This window comes from Aptenodytes forsteri, unplaced genomic scaffold, assembly GCF_000699145.1.
Source record: "Aptenodytes forsteri isolate BGI_AS27 unplaced genomic scaffold, ASM69914v1 Scaffold418, whole genome shotgun sequence".
Taxonomy (NCBI): Eukaryota; Metazoa; Chordata; class Aves; order Sphenisciformes; family Spheniscidae; genus Aptenodytes; species Aptenodytes forsteri.
Genome location: NW_008795245.1, coordinates 124,059 through 139,665, shown reverse-complemented (window position 1 = coordinate 139,665; position 15,607 = coordinate 124,059). Strand labels below are relative to the sequence as shown.

Below are 15,607 nucleotides of genomic sequence, written 5' to 3'. Positions count from 1 at the left end.
CCAGCTGACATGTGTAACCACAGTTGGCATGGATCAGCCGGTTGACAATAGGCAAAGAACTCCCACCCCCACCTAATGTCTGTGTAGTGCCACCGACCTAGGACCTTACGACTGCTAGTTGGTGTGACTGGGCTTTCAGCAGGCTACAGCCTACCAGGCAAGAAAGTATCTCAGCTCATTGCTACAAGCGTTAGGGTCCAGCTCTGAGTTTCTTTTCAGAGAGAAAAGTAACCTTCTTGCCTTAGCGCACTTCTGCCACAGATGGGGGAATTAGTCCTTCAGGAGCAGAGATATAGGTCCAGTGGACCTAACATCTCTGGCTGCTGCAAGACTCAGAACATTTAACTAATATTTAACACATGACGTATTGTCTTACCTGAAACTAAAGTTTCAGTAAGTCGTCACTGAAGCAGAGGAGTATTTGTAATAAAGGTGGAAGTGGGAAGTGTGGATGACCAGCACTAGCTGTTGTGCTGCTTTCTGAAGAAATAATACTATTCAGTAAATATATTTGGTGTGGTTTTTTTTCTTTAATTATTCTAAAGCTGTAGAATAGACTGGTTCCATTTGGTAACTGCATTTGTTAATTGTTAGTAAGTTTGCTGTAGTAGCACAACTCGGTTGTTCCTGTGTTTTTCTTGGGCCTGATCCAAAAACCTCTGAAGCTTTCCATTTATTTTGAATGGATATTGGATCAGGCACTGTAGTGAGTTGTTAGCTTTGTGTAAAAATGTTTATTTTGATTTGATTTTAATCATTCCTTGCAGAATATTTGGTTATGTGTTGGCAACGTGTAGCTTGGTGAGTACAAATGAAGCTGACATTTATCTGTATGATTTAATCACTTGCAATGTGATCCATTAACAAAACAAAACTTCAGTCGTCAATGGTGTATTCATGTGACATCTAATTTCTTAGAATCATAGTTACTGTTGGTATCTTCTACAATTCTAAAAACAGAAAAACTTTATTTGGTATAATTTGGTGCTTTTTTTCTTTTCTTTTTTTTTTTTTTTTTTTAAATTAAACAGGTACAACAAGCGGATAAGCAATGTGCACTGCTCTGAGCCCGAAGGCACGTGGGCCTGGCCTCTCTGATATGCATCAATACAGTCAGTGGCTTGCAAGTAGACATGAGGCCAATTTGTTGCCGATGAAAGAGGATTTGGCCCTGTGGCTCACAAACCTACTGGGTAAGATACAGTGTATAAGACAGAACGCAGATACTGGGCAGTAAGAGAAGTCTATACGCTGTTAGCTGGGAATTCAGTCCTTCAGACTTCTTTGCGTTTCAAAAATAAAGGTAGTTATGATTAGGGAGCTACCTCCATGTAGTGCAACTGTTAGCAAGGTCAGAAAAGCTAATAAGTAATTTGCCTCCACAGTGTTTCTGTGAGTCGCACGATTGAACTTTATTATTCATTTCATGTTTATTTCCTTTTAAATGTTCTTTTGCATGTGTTTTCTGTATTAATACCATTAAGCTGAATGGTGTTAACTACTGCCATCGACTACGTCTTCGATTTTTATTGGTAGGCCTCCTAAAAAGTATGGGTGTACTGACTGTCTTGAACGGAAGGAGCCATTAAATAATTCTTTACTGACCGAGCAGTCTAGTGATTGATAATTGCTGCCCAAGGCAATGCATGCTAAGACTTGTGGAAGCTTGTGCATAGAGGGGCTGACCTAGTGGCTGCAGCTGGGACCTGGGGATTTACTGGTTGCAGCTGTACGTCTTGGTGTGTGAAGCCAAAACATGTTGTTGATGAAAGAGGGTGCAAACCAAAAGCCAAGAAAAAAAATCAGGTACACATGAAGAGGAGCGAATGAGAGTATGTCCCTGGCAGGAAGGAGAGAGACAGTTCTTTGGGATATACGACTCATTCAAGAACGTGGAATTTAGAAACTACGAGCCAGGAAATAGTATGTTGTTTGTTGAGAACATTCAGGGGAAAATGGCTTTTGTGTGATCTCTGTAAGTCCAAAGGATTCTACGAAAGAAATACATGACTTAACACAATACCTCATCCTAAGGGAAACATGCCAGGAGTTCCTCTCAGTAAACAAAGAGGAGAAAATATTTTGGAGGAGGTGATGTTTACATGAAGCTTTCGTTGATGTTATTTTGGATGAGCGTTTTTAAATTTGGTGTGTGTGGTTTTGTTTTTTTTTGTTTTGTTTTTGTTTTTCTGGAAGTCTGTTCTGGTGAGACGTAGGCAGTGTCTTGTCTTGGCAAATGCTGTAGCTGAACCGTCTCAGTGGTATCATACAATAATAGAGTATATCTAGTGCCTTCCATCTGCACGTTCTATGTTGCTGTATTTCCTCTTTTTTTAAGAGGAAGGGAAGTATCACTATGTTATGAGAGGTGTAGTCAGTAAGTACAGCGTCAGTAGAATGCAAGAACGCAGTATTTTGCAGGTAGGCGATAGCCATTTTAGAGTTGGAATAGTTATGACTCCACAACTGCAAAAGTGGCACTTGTTTTAAATTACATCTTTGTGTGGTACTTCCATTTAAATTAATGAGTTTTGAATATAAAATTGTCTAGGCAATACCAGAACAAAATCCAGAACTCCTGACTTTTCATTCCAATTACCACAAGACAGCAATCCAGAAGACTGTTTTTTGAATCAGAAGCAGCACGTTCCATTAAGGATTTAATATATTGTTTAAATGTTTTAAACAATGACGTTTTAGTGAGCCACTCTAAAACAAATAGAAGCTTGTTTGCAGTTTATAACAGAGTTCTCACAGTGACAAGTTTAGGAATGAGGTCACTTTTTTAGCAAGAAAGTAGCAACCAGCAGGAGGTTCTGAAATGCCAACTATAATTAAAAATCTGATTTTTCGTATGGACACCAAATTCTGCACTGCAGAGCTAAATGGGCACAGCCTTCTTTTAATTACGCAGCATACATAGTTCACTTGCTTAATGCATTCCCCCACACCTTCTCACACCAAGCTCTTCTTTTCTCAGTTTGCCCTGAAGAACTGAAATTATAGTGATTTGTTAAACTGCTTTGAATTCCTGTGTAGGCATTGTTATTCGAATTAATAATTCAGTTAAGTTGAAATTCACATTCAAAATAAATTAAGTGCAACTGAATTAAAGAAATTAATATTCATATAAAGATATTAACTCAGAATTCAAGTTTGGTTTAATTGCCGTATAATTTAGGTTAACTTTAATGAGAGGAGGGCCACGTGAGCATGTTGCTGTAAGATAAAATAGGTATGAATTTATAGCATGCTGTTACCTTGTTGTAAAACCTGTTTGTACTCTCTCTCTTTTCAGCATCCAAATGGATAAAAGGATATGCAAGACTCCTTGTTTGTTTGTTTGTTTTGTTGTGGGTTTTTTTCTCCATGGGAGAAATTGTACTTTGCATTAATGGTCAGTAGATTTTCACATGCATGGATGTGCAGATAACACAGAGCAGATAATATTCTGTGTATCCACACCCTAGTTTGCTCTGTGCTATAACTTGTGTGGCCTCAGTGTAAGTGTCTTTATGCCAGTTTTAATGCAGTAGGATTTCTCAATTTATAAAGAAAATTAATATGCATTTCAATTTTTGCCATGTTGGTTCATGTTTTATTTCATCTATATTTTGTTCATTCATTTGTACTATGACTCAACAAGGACACATAATCTTTTGAAATAAATGCAGATGTTTTTAAAAAATAATAGGAAGTATTTTAGGGAAGAATAGGGCTGAACCTCTTTGAGGTAGTTCACCATCAACTGATGGTGTTTTTGGAAATTTTTGTGGAGAGGCAAATATGTCCTACACAGCATTACTGGAAGTTAAAATGGTGACAGTTCTGCAGCAGCAAAGCCTGGTGTGAGTTTGAAATTACAAACTGGAAAACATTAGAAGGATATTGCACTTTATAATATGAATGAAGGGTTTTGATATTAGATGGAAATTAGGCATAGATAGAATTTGACCTTACCCGAGTGACAAATTGGAAGACTGAGATACATGGTGCAGCTGGAAAATAACACTAAGAATTTTTAACACTGAGACTTTGGACATTTTATTCTAATTTAGCATGGACATTTTTTGGTTTTTTTTAGTAATCACTAGTACTTTTGTACGCATCTTGCTAATTATTTTTGGAACGATGTCAGAGAAATTCAGAGCTTCTGAGAGGATGGTTTGTCAGTACAGCTCCATCACTGAATAGATTTTAGCTGCCTGTATTCTGGGGGCTGGAAAAAGGACATCACAGATGAAATCGATGTGTCAGATGGGATTGACGCATACAATATTGTACATTATAGCATTCTCAGAGTGGGACACGTCAGCATTGCGGGGCTTGGGGTTTGTGTGCTGGAGAGGAAGAGTGGAGCTATGGATATTGTGTCTCTTACCCTCACTTCCCTCTGCTAAGCTCTGGTGGCTCAGTCAAGAGATCCTTGCAGTGGCGAAGTTAAGGAGATGTGTTGACCCAACTGTCTTGCATATCATGATAATCTCTCAGCCTTTTTTTTTATTATGTATAGAGCCAATGAAGCACTCGGCAATGCTTTTACTGCTGACGCACTCCAAATTTGGTAGATTATGTATATGCTTATTTCAGTAGAATGTATATACTTATTTTAGTAGAATGCTCTTGTGGATGCTGAAAACTTCTCTTCCACCTTGAGCAAGCTTCACATGGGAATTAGCACAGCTGGGCCATAGTAATCTTCAAGCTGAGGCAAAGTGGCAATTTGAAAGCAAATAGGGTTTACTTGTCTGCTGTCCTCTCCAGTACTGTCTTGTTTTCTCTTGTGTGTCTGCAGAGGCGAAAGGGCTGATGTCAGGAGGAGTGGGCCTCTCCACCAGTCTGTAGTTTAGAACAGGTACAGAGGGATGGTTTTTCCCCTTTGGCCATTGTGTAGGGCTCTGATCTTTTTTCCAATTCCTGGAGCCCATTTACTAGCTGCAGAGGGTTATGATATTGTAGCTTATTCCATCCAGCTTCATTTAGCACATGGGACCACAGGATAGACCTGTAAGATGTGCCTGGGCGCATGTCTGGGCTCCAACGTTTCAGTGCTGAGGCCTCTTCCTAACAGAGCTTTCTGGGCTTCAGAAGCTCATAGGAAAGGAGCTGGAGAATGCAAGATGCTGAGGAATTGGACATGTAAACATTGAATGTTGCATGGGGCATGTAAAAGTTGCTTGAGTGCAAAAGTGAAGTAAGCTGGGGAGAAAAGGAACAGAGAGGTAAGGATGTTAGGAGAGGCATTGAGTTAAAGACCAGGCGTGGAATTTAAAGGTGTGTTGAAGGAGGTGTAGAATTTGGGGGATGAAGGGTGGGAAGTCTTCTGCAAGAAAACTGTCTGTCTTTTATTCTGAATTAAAACAAAACCTGCTTCAGCTCGGTGTTCTTGTTCATCTTGTTGTCTAAGAGCATTCTGTAGCAGTACCTTTATTTTCAACATCAGCATGTTCAGCTCAAGCCAGTGGGAAATGCAGGTTTTAAATATCTGAATATCAAGACATTCATGATACTGATACTTCTAGGGATTCTGCTGGCACTGATGCAGTTTCTTAGTTGAGTGGCTTTATAATTTTCTTTAGTATCAGCATGCCTTTGGGATTGTTTATACGTCCCATTTCAAGTAAGTGATAATGTCTCAATGCTATCAAAACTATTTCTCTTGCTGTCAGCTATTGTAGGAAACAGAGTAGCCTTGTCAGAAGAGAGCAAGTTTTGCACGTGCATAAAATCATTGGCCTTTGGTTTCTTTATTTTTGCTGCGTTTTTTTTATCTTGGATTTAAATGCCATACAATTTGAGAGGGTCAGGAGGAGTTGTTCCACTGGTGCCTCAGTATTGTAGAAGCTCATCCTTCTACCGATGGGTTTCAGAGATTCACCCAAGTGAAATGTTTCTATTTGTAAACTAGTAGTTTTGTGTTACCACTGAGGTATACAATTAAAATAGTCGATCAGCTAGTTGTGAGGCTGGAGTCAGTGTCTTGCATCATAGTTATTAAACTGTGGAAGAACTCACTGCGTTAATAGAGGAGCCAACTAGGTTTTGGTACTTTGTTTTAGCCTTTGAGTCTCTCCACCTTCTTGTGAAGGCTCTGGTTGTCTGAGATGGCCCGTAGGGAATGCTTTATCTTCAGCCTCTTGGACGCACACCCTGGGCATGGGCTCTTTTTAGTTATTCTCTCGTAGACCTCCCAGTCTGGTTGCGTTAGGACCCCCAGGACTGGGTGGCCTTACAGATAGCTGCCCACACTTTCCAAGCGGTAGGTGTTCAGGTATAACAGTTTGTCTTTTTAAGGGGCATCTGGTGATTGTGGTGAAAGCGAGGGTGAGCAATGCTTGCGAAGTTTGAGAAAGCCTTCATATTCCTGTTTTTTTTTTTTTCATACTTTTAGTGTTGTTTTTTTATTATACTTAATGTTATTACCATTCTATAAAAACATTGCAACTGCTTTCTTGTAATTATAGGGGGAGTTATACATTTTTAATGGAGTTTAATGTTTTTTCCATACAAATATACAGAGCCATTTTTTTCCTCAGGCTATGAACATTACTCTCATTTGAATCAATACATTTCAACTGTTAAATATGTCAGTGTTTCTGTTTTAGCAAAGAAATGCCACCTTTTGGAGCCATAAAATACAGTGAATTGAAAGCTGACACCTAATATATTTTTCATTGGATACAGATGTTCAATGCAAAACTCATTCTTTCAGCTTTCATAAAAGGGAACAGAACTAAAATACTCCGGCTTAGCGTACAATATGCGGTGACCAAACTGCTGATGCAATTCAGCATTTAAAATAATATAAATGTATTGTTAAAAAGCAGAAGAAGATAGAAGAATTTTTCCATGCTGTGTAAAGAAAGAAACCTCTAAACAAGTTTTAGGTTTTTTAATGCTTGACAAGTGAAATAATAAATCAATAAATCATAGGGTAGAATAGATTTGTAGAATGTGATTTTTCTTTTACGTCTGTAAAAAAAAAAAATTTTATGATTTCCAAACCAAAATAAAAATCTTGAGTAGGTTAGAAGTATTTGAAATACATTTTTTAGAAGAAAATGAGTCTATTATAAAATGCAATACTATATTAAAAATAAAGCAGTTACTATAACATAGTCATTTTTCAAATTTAGCTTTCTGATGGCTTTATACCTTTTGTCAAAAATGCTGATGGGGCAAAAGGGAACATATGTAGGCTAGAATGGTGATGAAGGCTTTTGAGGTGCTGAGATGTTCAATTTTTGTATCTGTGGGCTATTACAGTTTCAGTCCTGGCTTCAGCTGAGCTGGAGGCACTGCGAAAATATTGTCAGTTATGCACAAGCTACCACTGAATGTCTGCAGGGCTGCTACTGCTCTTTTGCCTGGAGAAGTCATTTAGGTATACAGGAGCTATAAAGTGGGCTATATGGCAGAGAGAATTAAGGGGGAATAAAAAGGGGAAAAAACCTTCACATTAAACAGATATTTCTGAAGTAGAAATGTGTTAGAAAAAACAAGTTTAACTTCAACCAAAAATATGTCTACTGTTGGATCTGAAGGTGATTTGCTGCAAAGATCTTTATCTTAGTCTTTGATTTTTAACTGACCAAACTGAAAAGACTCACAATTTTTTGCCCAAAGCATGCTGAAGTATCTAACAGTTTTCAGGCAAGGGCCTAGAGAAATCAACTTTCCTTTAGCATTTTTGTAATCATACTGCTTTATAATACTCCTATCTTCAGTATTATAAGTGACATTGACTATCAGATTACAACGTACCAGCAATATATTGCAGAAGTACAATGTTAATTTTTTATTATATACTTCATTTTTGTTACTTTTGAATGTTAGTTTTCTCTTCTGAGTGAAAAGGCATAGAAAAGCTTTACTTCTTTTCTCTAAATCTACTTTTCCTAGTTTTTTTTTGACAAAAAAATGTTGTGAACCTGTTCTAAAGAGAGTAATGTTTTCAGTTTCCAGACATCTCGTAGAAAATAAATTTCCCCAAAATAACTAGAAAAACAAAAAAACTTGGTTTAGTCAGGCAGCTGCTCGTTGTTCAAAAATCTGTGGTGAAAAACCCTGACCTGCAGTGGGCAGACTTCTACCTGTTGTCCTGCTTGCAAACAAGCCAGTTTTGAGTAGCGGGAGTGGATCTGGATAGGATAAAGAACCACTCTCACTTAAGATTTTCATTTTTTTTTAATTTTTTTTTGGCAGGGTAGACTACTGATACTGATGATTGCTCTGTAACAGCCTATGAAAAATGAGTTGATAGTGTTATTCCTGTTCCCAAAGGACATATGTAAATATCACCAAAAAGAAATAAATTCTGTCTTAATAGGAAGAGCAATAATTAGTCCTTGATACTCTCTTGATATTAGTAGAAGTTAAGAGGGCTGAAAAATACAGCTGCTGGTCAAAAAAGTGTCCAAAGAGAAGGGAAATTTTCCAGTAGAAATGTGAAAATGGAAAACCTTCAATAAGAAATTAGAATTATTTTTACCTGGAAATGATGTTAAGATGCTGGAAGCTTAGTTTAGGGTGGTAAGTGATTCCCTTCTCATCTGGCCAGTCCAGCCTGGTCAGAGCGCACATCTCATCATGGGACTCTTGTGATCTCCTCTGCCAGGAGGATGTAATTACGGTGCAATGGAAGGTCGTCTCGTCTGCTGTAGCCAGGGAGGACGATCTGTGGCAGCTGGAGTACAGTGTCATCTAGCATTGATATATTTTGAAATCAGAGTATTTTGGCTTTGTTCTTTGGGTGAAGATTTTAATCTGTGTGGCAAGTAGATACATAACATGGAAATTCACTCTCTCCTCCTTTTCTAATGTATCTAACTTTACTTCTGAAAAAGCTGTTTCAAAGGAGCATTGCAATCACTGTAGTATTTTGTCAACTTCTTGCAGGATCAAGTTTTAAAGTCTTTTTGAAAAAATACAGTCCTTCTTGACATGGTTTTCTACTTCTATTACAAAATAAGCTGCAACTTTTACACTATAGCTACCCACACGTACTGGTGTAAACCATTTGCCTGCTGTACTCTGTCTTTTAAAACACTATGTTAAAAGCGCTGGAATTTCATAAGTAAAATGAGATACGGGGAGTCTGATACGCTAGAAATATTTTTCAAGTACCACATGCCTTCCCAAAGAAAGCATGTTATTTTTGAATAATTTGCTGTATGTCTACCAGTAAAGTAGTAGTGAGGTTATTTACTAAATATTCAAAGTAATGGAAGCGATTCAGTTAAAGCATATTTCAAATTGTTGTCAAGATTTCTATTGACTTCTTTTTTTGCACAAATGCAGTCTATACTATTGCACACTTTCTGCCACGTTAACTTTCTCTTTGCTGTTCAGGTAGAGAAATAACAGCAGAAACCTTTATGGAGAAATTGGATAATGGTGCCTTGCTTTGTCGGTTAGCTGAGACCCTGCAGGAGAAATTTAAAGAAAACAGCTTTGATGCAAACAAGCCTGGCAAAGTAAGTGTCGGTAAACGTTCTAGCATGTATTATCAGTATTTGAGGTATCTGACTGTTTTGGTACTGAACTTTTTTGTGCAGTTAAGAGATTTCATTTGTGGAGTCTCTGCAAATGGGCAGGGAGGCAATTGCTCTGTGTAGAAAAATTACAATTTAAAATTGCTGTAATTAATACTTCTTGGGTAATTATTAAAGTAACTATGAGAGAAAGTTACTCAAAAAATGACTTGTAACATGTGGAGGATAAGACATAGGACAAGATCTAGCAATGTGATGTGGTAGCTAATAGAGAAAACATGATCCTTGTATTTATTTGTAAGGGGAATATTAAGTAGCTGTGGGAGGTGCCTTTTCCTCCATAAACAGCTCTAGGGAGGCCAATAATAAAATTCTATAGTTAGTTTTGGTGCCTTGAGTTTAAAGGTCCTGTTGGTGTACTGGAAGGAGTTCAATAAAGAGTTGCAGGGATGATGTGGAAAATGTGAACCTTCAGAAGATACTGGAGAGCTTTGCAAAGATCAGGTTCAGATCTTGCTTGACCGCAACTCCCTTTAATTTAAATGATTTTCTTAGGACAGTCTTATTGGAAGAAATTAAAGAGTGCAGCAAGTTTCTTTTTGGGAGAAGTTAAATTAAGTGGTTGGCATTTACTGTGAAACTGTTTTTATTTTTCTTATTGAATTCAGATACATCTTCCTTGAAAGCTAAAAGAGGCAAGTACACAGCAGGTAAAAAAAGATTTCAAGAGCAGAAGTCACAAAATGTATCTTCCATTCTTGATGTTCTCATAACTAGTCTGTAGCAGAAATTAGGGCACAGCATAAATTTTATCAGCAGTTCTCAGAACTGACAGCCTTGTGTCAGCTGCAGCTGCGTAAGTTGTTTTTCTTGGTTCCAAGATCATAATTGTTGTTGCAGAAGAAATTGTCTGCACTAAGGCAGGCTTTATTTATTTAATTATCTTTAATCTTCTGTGGGTTGGAGTGGGTGCAGGGGGGCATTGTTTGCTTGCTTTGGTTTTTTTTTTCTAAAGAAAAAGGAAGAGTTAGCTGGGAAGAAAGATAAGAAGTAGAGAAGGAAGGAAACCTTCCTCTGCAAAGGAGGAAAAGACATCTGGAACTCATATTTCATATTTCGAATTGTAATCAGGGTTTGGTTAGTAGAAGTACTGGATGACTTTTGAGTTCCTCTTTATCATATGGTCCAGCTTGTCTTCACCTAAGTGATGACCTGTTAGTGTTATGATAGATCCCAAGTTGAGAAATCACTTATGGCAGTCTTTTCGGTTGAGCCTAGGAACTAGCTAGGGAGAAAGAGGAGTTACTTGTTGTGTTGTTTTTTTCCCTTAACAAACAAACAAACAAAAGGTACCATTATTGACAAAAACTACTAAAAGCTTCAGTGAATACCCAAAAGGTAAACTTGGCTACAGAGTCCTAAAACATTCCCTTTTCATATCTTGTCCAGCTGGTGTACTAGAAAATCAATTAAATCACAAAGCGCAAAGCATGTTTTTACAGACTGACATCTCAGAAAGCCATGTCTATTTAATATGGAAAATAATAGTCATAAATTCATCAACAACTACAAATTTCTAGTGAATATTCAGAAATTCGAACAATATGTTTTTGTTAGATGTCTGACTGCTGCGTTTTGGGGTTTTGGGGTTGGGGTTTTTTGTGTTGTGTGGTTTGTTTTTTTTTTTTTTTTTTTTTTTTTTTTTTTTTTTTTTTTTTTTTTTTTTTTTTTTTTTTTTTTTTTTTTTTTTTTTTTTTTTTTTTTTTTTTTTTTTTTTTTTTTTTTTTTTTTTTTTTTTTTTTTTTTTTTTTTTTTTTTTTTTTTTTTTTTTTTTTTTTTTTTTTTTTTTTTTTTTTTTTTTTTTTTTTTTTTTTTTTTTTTTTTTTTTTTTTTTTTTTTTTTTTTTTTTTTTTTTTTTTTTTTTTTTTTTTTTTTTTTTTTTTTTTTTTTTTTTTTTTTTTTTTTTTTTTTTTTTTTTTTTTTTTTTTTTTTTTTTTTTTTTTTTTTTTTTTTTTTTTTTTTTTTTTTTTTTTTTTTTTTTTTTTTTTTTTTTTTTTTTTTTTTTTTTTTTTTTTTTTTTTTTTTTTTTTTTTTGTATCATCAGACTTTTGTCTGATGGTGGCTCATTTGGAGAGAGCTGACATTTGGAAAGATAACCCAGAAATGTACCAATGTTTGGTACTTCTGTTTTTGCCACAGAAGGTGGCAAAAAGGTAGACCTCCTTTCTTGTATTAACTTCCTCAGCTGAGAATATGGCCTTCCTTACTTCAGTTACCTGATCCCCTTTTTTTTTGAACCTAAGTTACATTAGAAGCCACTTAGACATTTATAATCCCATATGTTGTAATTACTTAGATTGTTGGTCTTTTATTTGTCAAACTTGGTATAACAGGCAATGCAATTAAAGGGAAAAAATTCTGCTCCACTGCTATTTTCTGAATGTATATTATTTCATACTTAGTATAGTAAGAATTCAAAGAAATGGCAGAGTAATAGATTTGTGTCATTGTAGGCTATTAGGGAGCTATTTATCCTTTCAGATTGTAATTCCCTGTGTAGCAGTCCTAGGCAATAGGACTAGTCTACACATTGGAAAATCTGACTTGTGGTGCCAAGGAAATTTATAAGAAGACTATACCATATGAAATTGAGCATAGTAAGAATTCCACAATCCTCCCCTGAATCAGTATTATGCATTCTATTAATAATACATGCGGAATTTTGAAGCCATTTGGCCATTTCTCTGTGCACAGGAAAGCGGAAACGTTATGGTCTTTCACCTAGGTGCCCCGGTGACTTCACTGGCAGCTGGAAGAAGCTGCTGACTTATAGAGTCCAGCCTCTATCAAAACAGATAACGTGCTTTTCTATCCATACATGTAACTTTTAGGTTTTTTAGATAGAAGCAGACCGATATAAAATGAGTGGCTGTCAGAAGGATCAGTTTGCAGGCAGCACCAGGTTGCAGCTGAGTGAGGGAGACAGGATACAAGCTTGAAGATTTGGTCTGTTTTCATAAGTGAAGTTTTCCCTTGTATGGGAGCTACTTCCTAGATGGCAAAGCTCCATAAAAACCTTTGGTTTTAGTTTTGTCTTAGAGGAAGATGATATATCCTGTTCTGCTTGACATGTACTACTGACCATGAATTCACTTTTGCAGCTCTTTGGGGCTGTCTGGCCAGTTTAGCAGCTATAGCAACACACGTAAGAAGACATTAAAAACTAATACTGCACGAACTGACTCATCAGTTTTTTGCCATAATTCCTTAAGTTCATATTGCGATACTCTACAGAATGGCAGAGGTTAAATCCTATTGCACAAGTAGTTAACCCAGAAGCGTAAGTTTCTAGTTGCTGTCAGTTTTGCAGCTTGTGTCTTAACAGAACTGTATCATTCCCTTTCTTATTAGGGAGGACTGAACATTCTTCAGCTTTCAGGGACCCCCTAGGTCAGCATCAGCCTTTTTGAGTGTGGAATAAATCAGGAAAGCATAAACCAAAAAATTTGTGCCTCCCAAAATTATCGCGTTTTCCAAATCTGGAAGGAAAATGATGGTATTGATATAAACTTTTCCTTTTTTTTGTCATGTGGAGACGATTGTGGATAGTGGGGACATTTTCAAAAGAGTTAGGAAACTACTGGTAATATGACTTGGGAATACAGCTTTAAGAAACTGAAAAGGAGATTAAAAGGTGCGCGATGCAAAAGTAAAGTCATCTTTCCTTAAGAGTCAGAGGAAGGCAATGAAGGAGTAACTTTTTATCAGCAAAGGAGATCAATGGAGTAGCTTTTTTATGAGTGACTGGGTAGGTTAGGATTCTTCAGTGTGGAAAGAGGCAGCATGGGGACATATGATGGAATCTGCAAAATCAGGAATGGCATGGTAGATGTTCAGTCTTTTCTATACAAAAACTGTGGGACAGTGAACGAAGCAAGTAGGAGCCAAACAAACAAAAGAGGTCCTTGTTTATGAACTGGTTGGAAATTTCTTGCCAATGAATGTTAAAGTTTACCTGGGTTCAAGAAAACACTGAAGAAGGTGATGGAAGAGAGATCTCTTGGAAAGCTAATACACAGAAACCCTACCTAGATGAGGAAGTCCCCATAGCTGAAAATGGTTGGAGCTTGAGAAAGCATTGAGAGGTGTAACATGTTTGCTATGGTCTTAGTCTTCCCTAGATGCTTACTTATGGCCAGTCTGGGTTGGATGAACCTTTGGCTAGCCCAGTAGTGTCACTATTATGTTCTGTGCATTACTGCTTCTTGGGGCTGAATACCTTGCTGGTTGTGCAGACAGACATGGACAAATTATCCTTTCACAAGGGTCAAACTTCAAAGAAATTTATTTTAAATTAAATATGTACTTTTTGTTCTATGTAAAGATGCCTCTTTAGGACTGAATCCCTACAGCTAAAAATAGCACCTGAGTCACACTCTGCTTTGGTATCTGTTATCCAGGGGAGTAATGTGTGATTGAGAGCACTGGAGTTTGGCAGGCTCTGGTGCCACTTATGCAGTCTCTGCTCATTGCCCTTCTGAGCTTAATGCCCTAATAGGCACTTTTGGATATCATAATAGATACTCTGAATGCATCCTCCATGAATCTAGCTGCCTAACCCTGTAGTGTTTGATTTGTTAATCATTCAGTAATAAGTTATTAAAAGCATTTCAGTTTCTAAAGGTGAAGCATTTAACAATTGTTCATTTCAAAGGCTGTTAGACGCTAGGTTCTTCTGCAAATCCTAGAAGGCAATGTTCTTCACTGTTAAGCAGCTAAACTGTGCTTTAAAACCTGATGATTCTGAAAATGTTGATGTTGTATCTGACCCTTTGCTTCAGACAGAAAAAACTTTGAGTTTTAAATGAAAATGGAAATTTTAAACAGGGAGGGCAGTATTAGACTGGTGTGACTGTATCCTCTATTTTTCAAGAAATCATTTTTTCCCCTTTTTGGAGATTTTACAGTCATAAATAAATCTAATTGTGTACATTTATAAAATGACAAGAAGATGACTGATATCAATCTTAATAAATGCTCACGATTTGTATGGTAGTAAGTTGTTGGAACTACCTGTGCTGCTGCTGCTAATGATCTGCTGTCTAGAAACTACAGACTTATTATTATAGCAGGAGTTATTCCGTAAAAGTGATTCATGTTACAGGATGCCATTTTGTAATTTTCTCCCATTGGCTTGGATTTCATCTCCGTGCTCTCCTGGCAGTATTTTACTTTTCCTGACAGATAGTTAATTTGAGAATTTCACAGCTGTAGAAACAAATTCAAAGCATCAAGGCATGTGCAGTATGCTCAGAGCCCACATTTGCTTGGGCTTAGTTTAGTAAGCCCATTAATTAAGATTTTAAAATAAACATAAATAAATTGTGTTGATAGTTATCACCATTTTAATAGTCAGGGCATAATAATAGTCTGCCTACCATCCTTGAAGCTGCCTGTGTATTTATGAACATTCCACTGAAAACAATGTTTTCATAGCAAATGAATGAAAACAGGTTGAAGCTGAATCATCCTTTTTCTCCAGGTTCTCCGAGGTTAATCAGATAAATCTCAACTCAAATCTCTCTTAGAAATAATTTTGAATAATGAATCAGAATCTAAAATTCAATTTCATTTTCAGGAAGCCGGGATCTAGATTTGATTTGGTCTGTAAAAGAAATAGAAGTAAGTATAAAATAAATCCAGATGCAAATATTTCTTAAGTCCTGGAAAGTTTAATGCAAATATGCATTTAATTTTATTCTTCCAATGGGAGCTGATTTAATAAGACTAAACTGAATGTACACTGAAATAAACCTGTTGTGTAGAAAACAGCGAGTAAACTTTGTCCTTGGATGTGCACATGCACTTCCATTGAAACTGTCTATGAAAACAATAATTTATGCACACACACATTCATGTATTCCCTAAGTTTAAGAGATTCTGCCCACTTCTTACCCATAGTCCTAGTATCTGAAGTGTATTTTGCAGTTGTTCCATATCCAAAGCTTTCATTTGCTCCTGAGAAATGTACTTAGCGAAGCTGATACTTGGTGGATGTAGATCACTGTGACAGCATTGGCTTCTGAGAGTCATGCAGGTTTGCGTAAGGTGAG

At 36.7% G+C, this 15,607-nt stretch overlaps 1 protein-coding gene across 1 annotated transcript in view; it reads left to right on the top strand.

Moving 5' to 3' along the window:
* The first annotated feature begins 1,051 nt into the window (after nt 1–1,051).
* The window catches only part of GAS2 (growth arrest specific 2), a 91,875-nt gene continuing 77,319 nt past the window's right edge, over nt 1,052–15,607 (top strand). Inside the window, exons 1-2 of the mRNA XM_009278764.1 lie at nt 1,052–1,193; nt 9,352–9,476. Coding sequence (XP_009277039.1) covers nt 1,052–1,193; nt 9,352–9,476 — 267 coding nt within the window. The remainder of the gene's footprint in view (nt 1,194–9,351; nt 9,477–15,607) is intronic.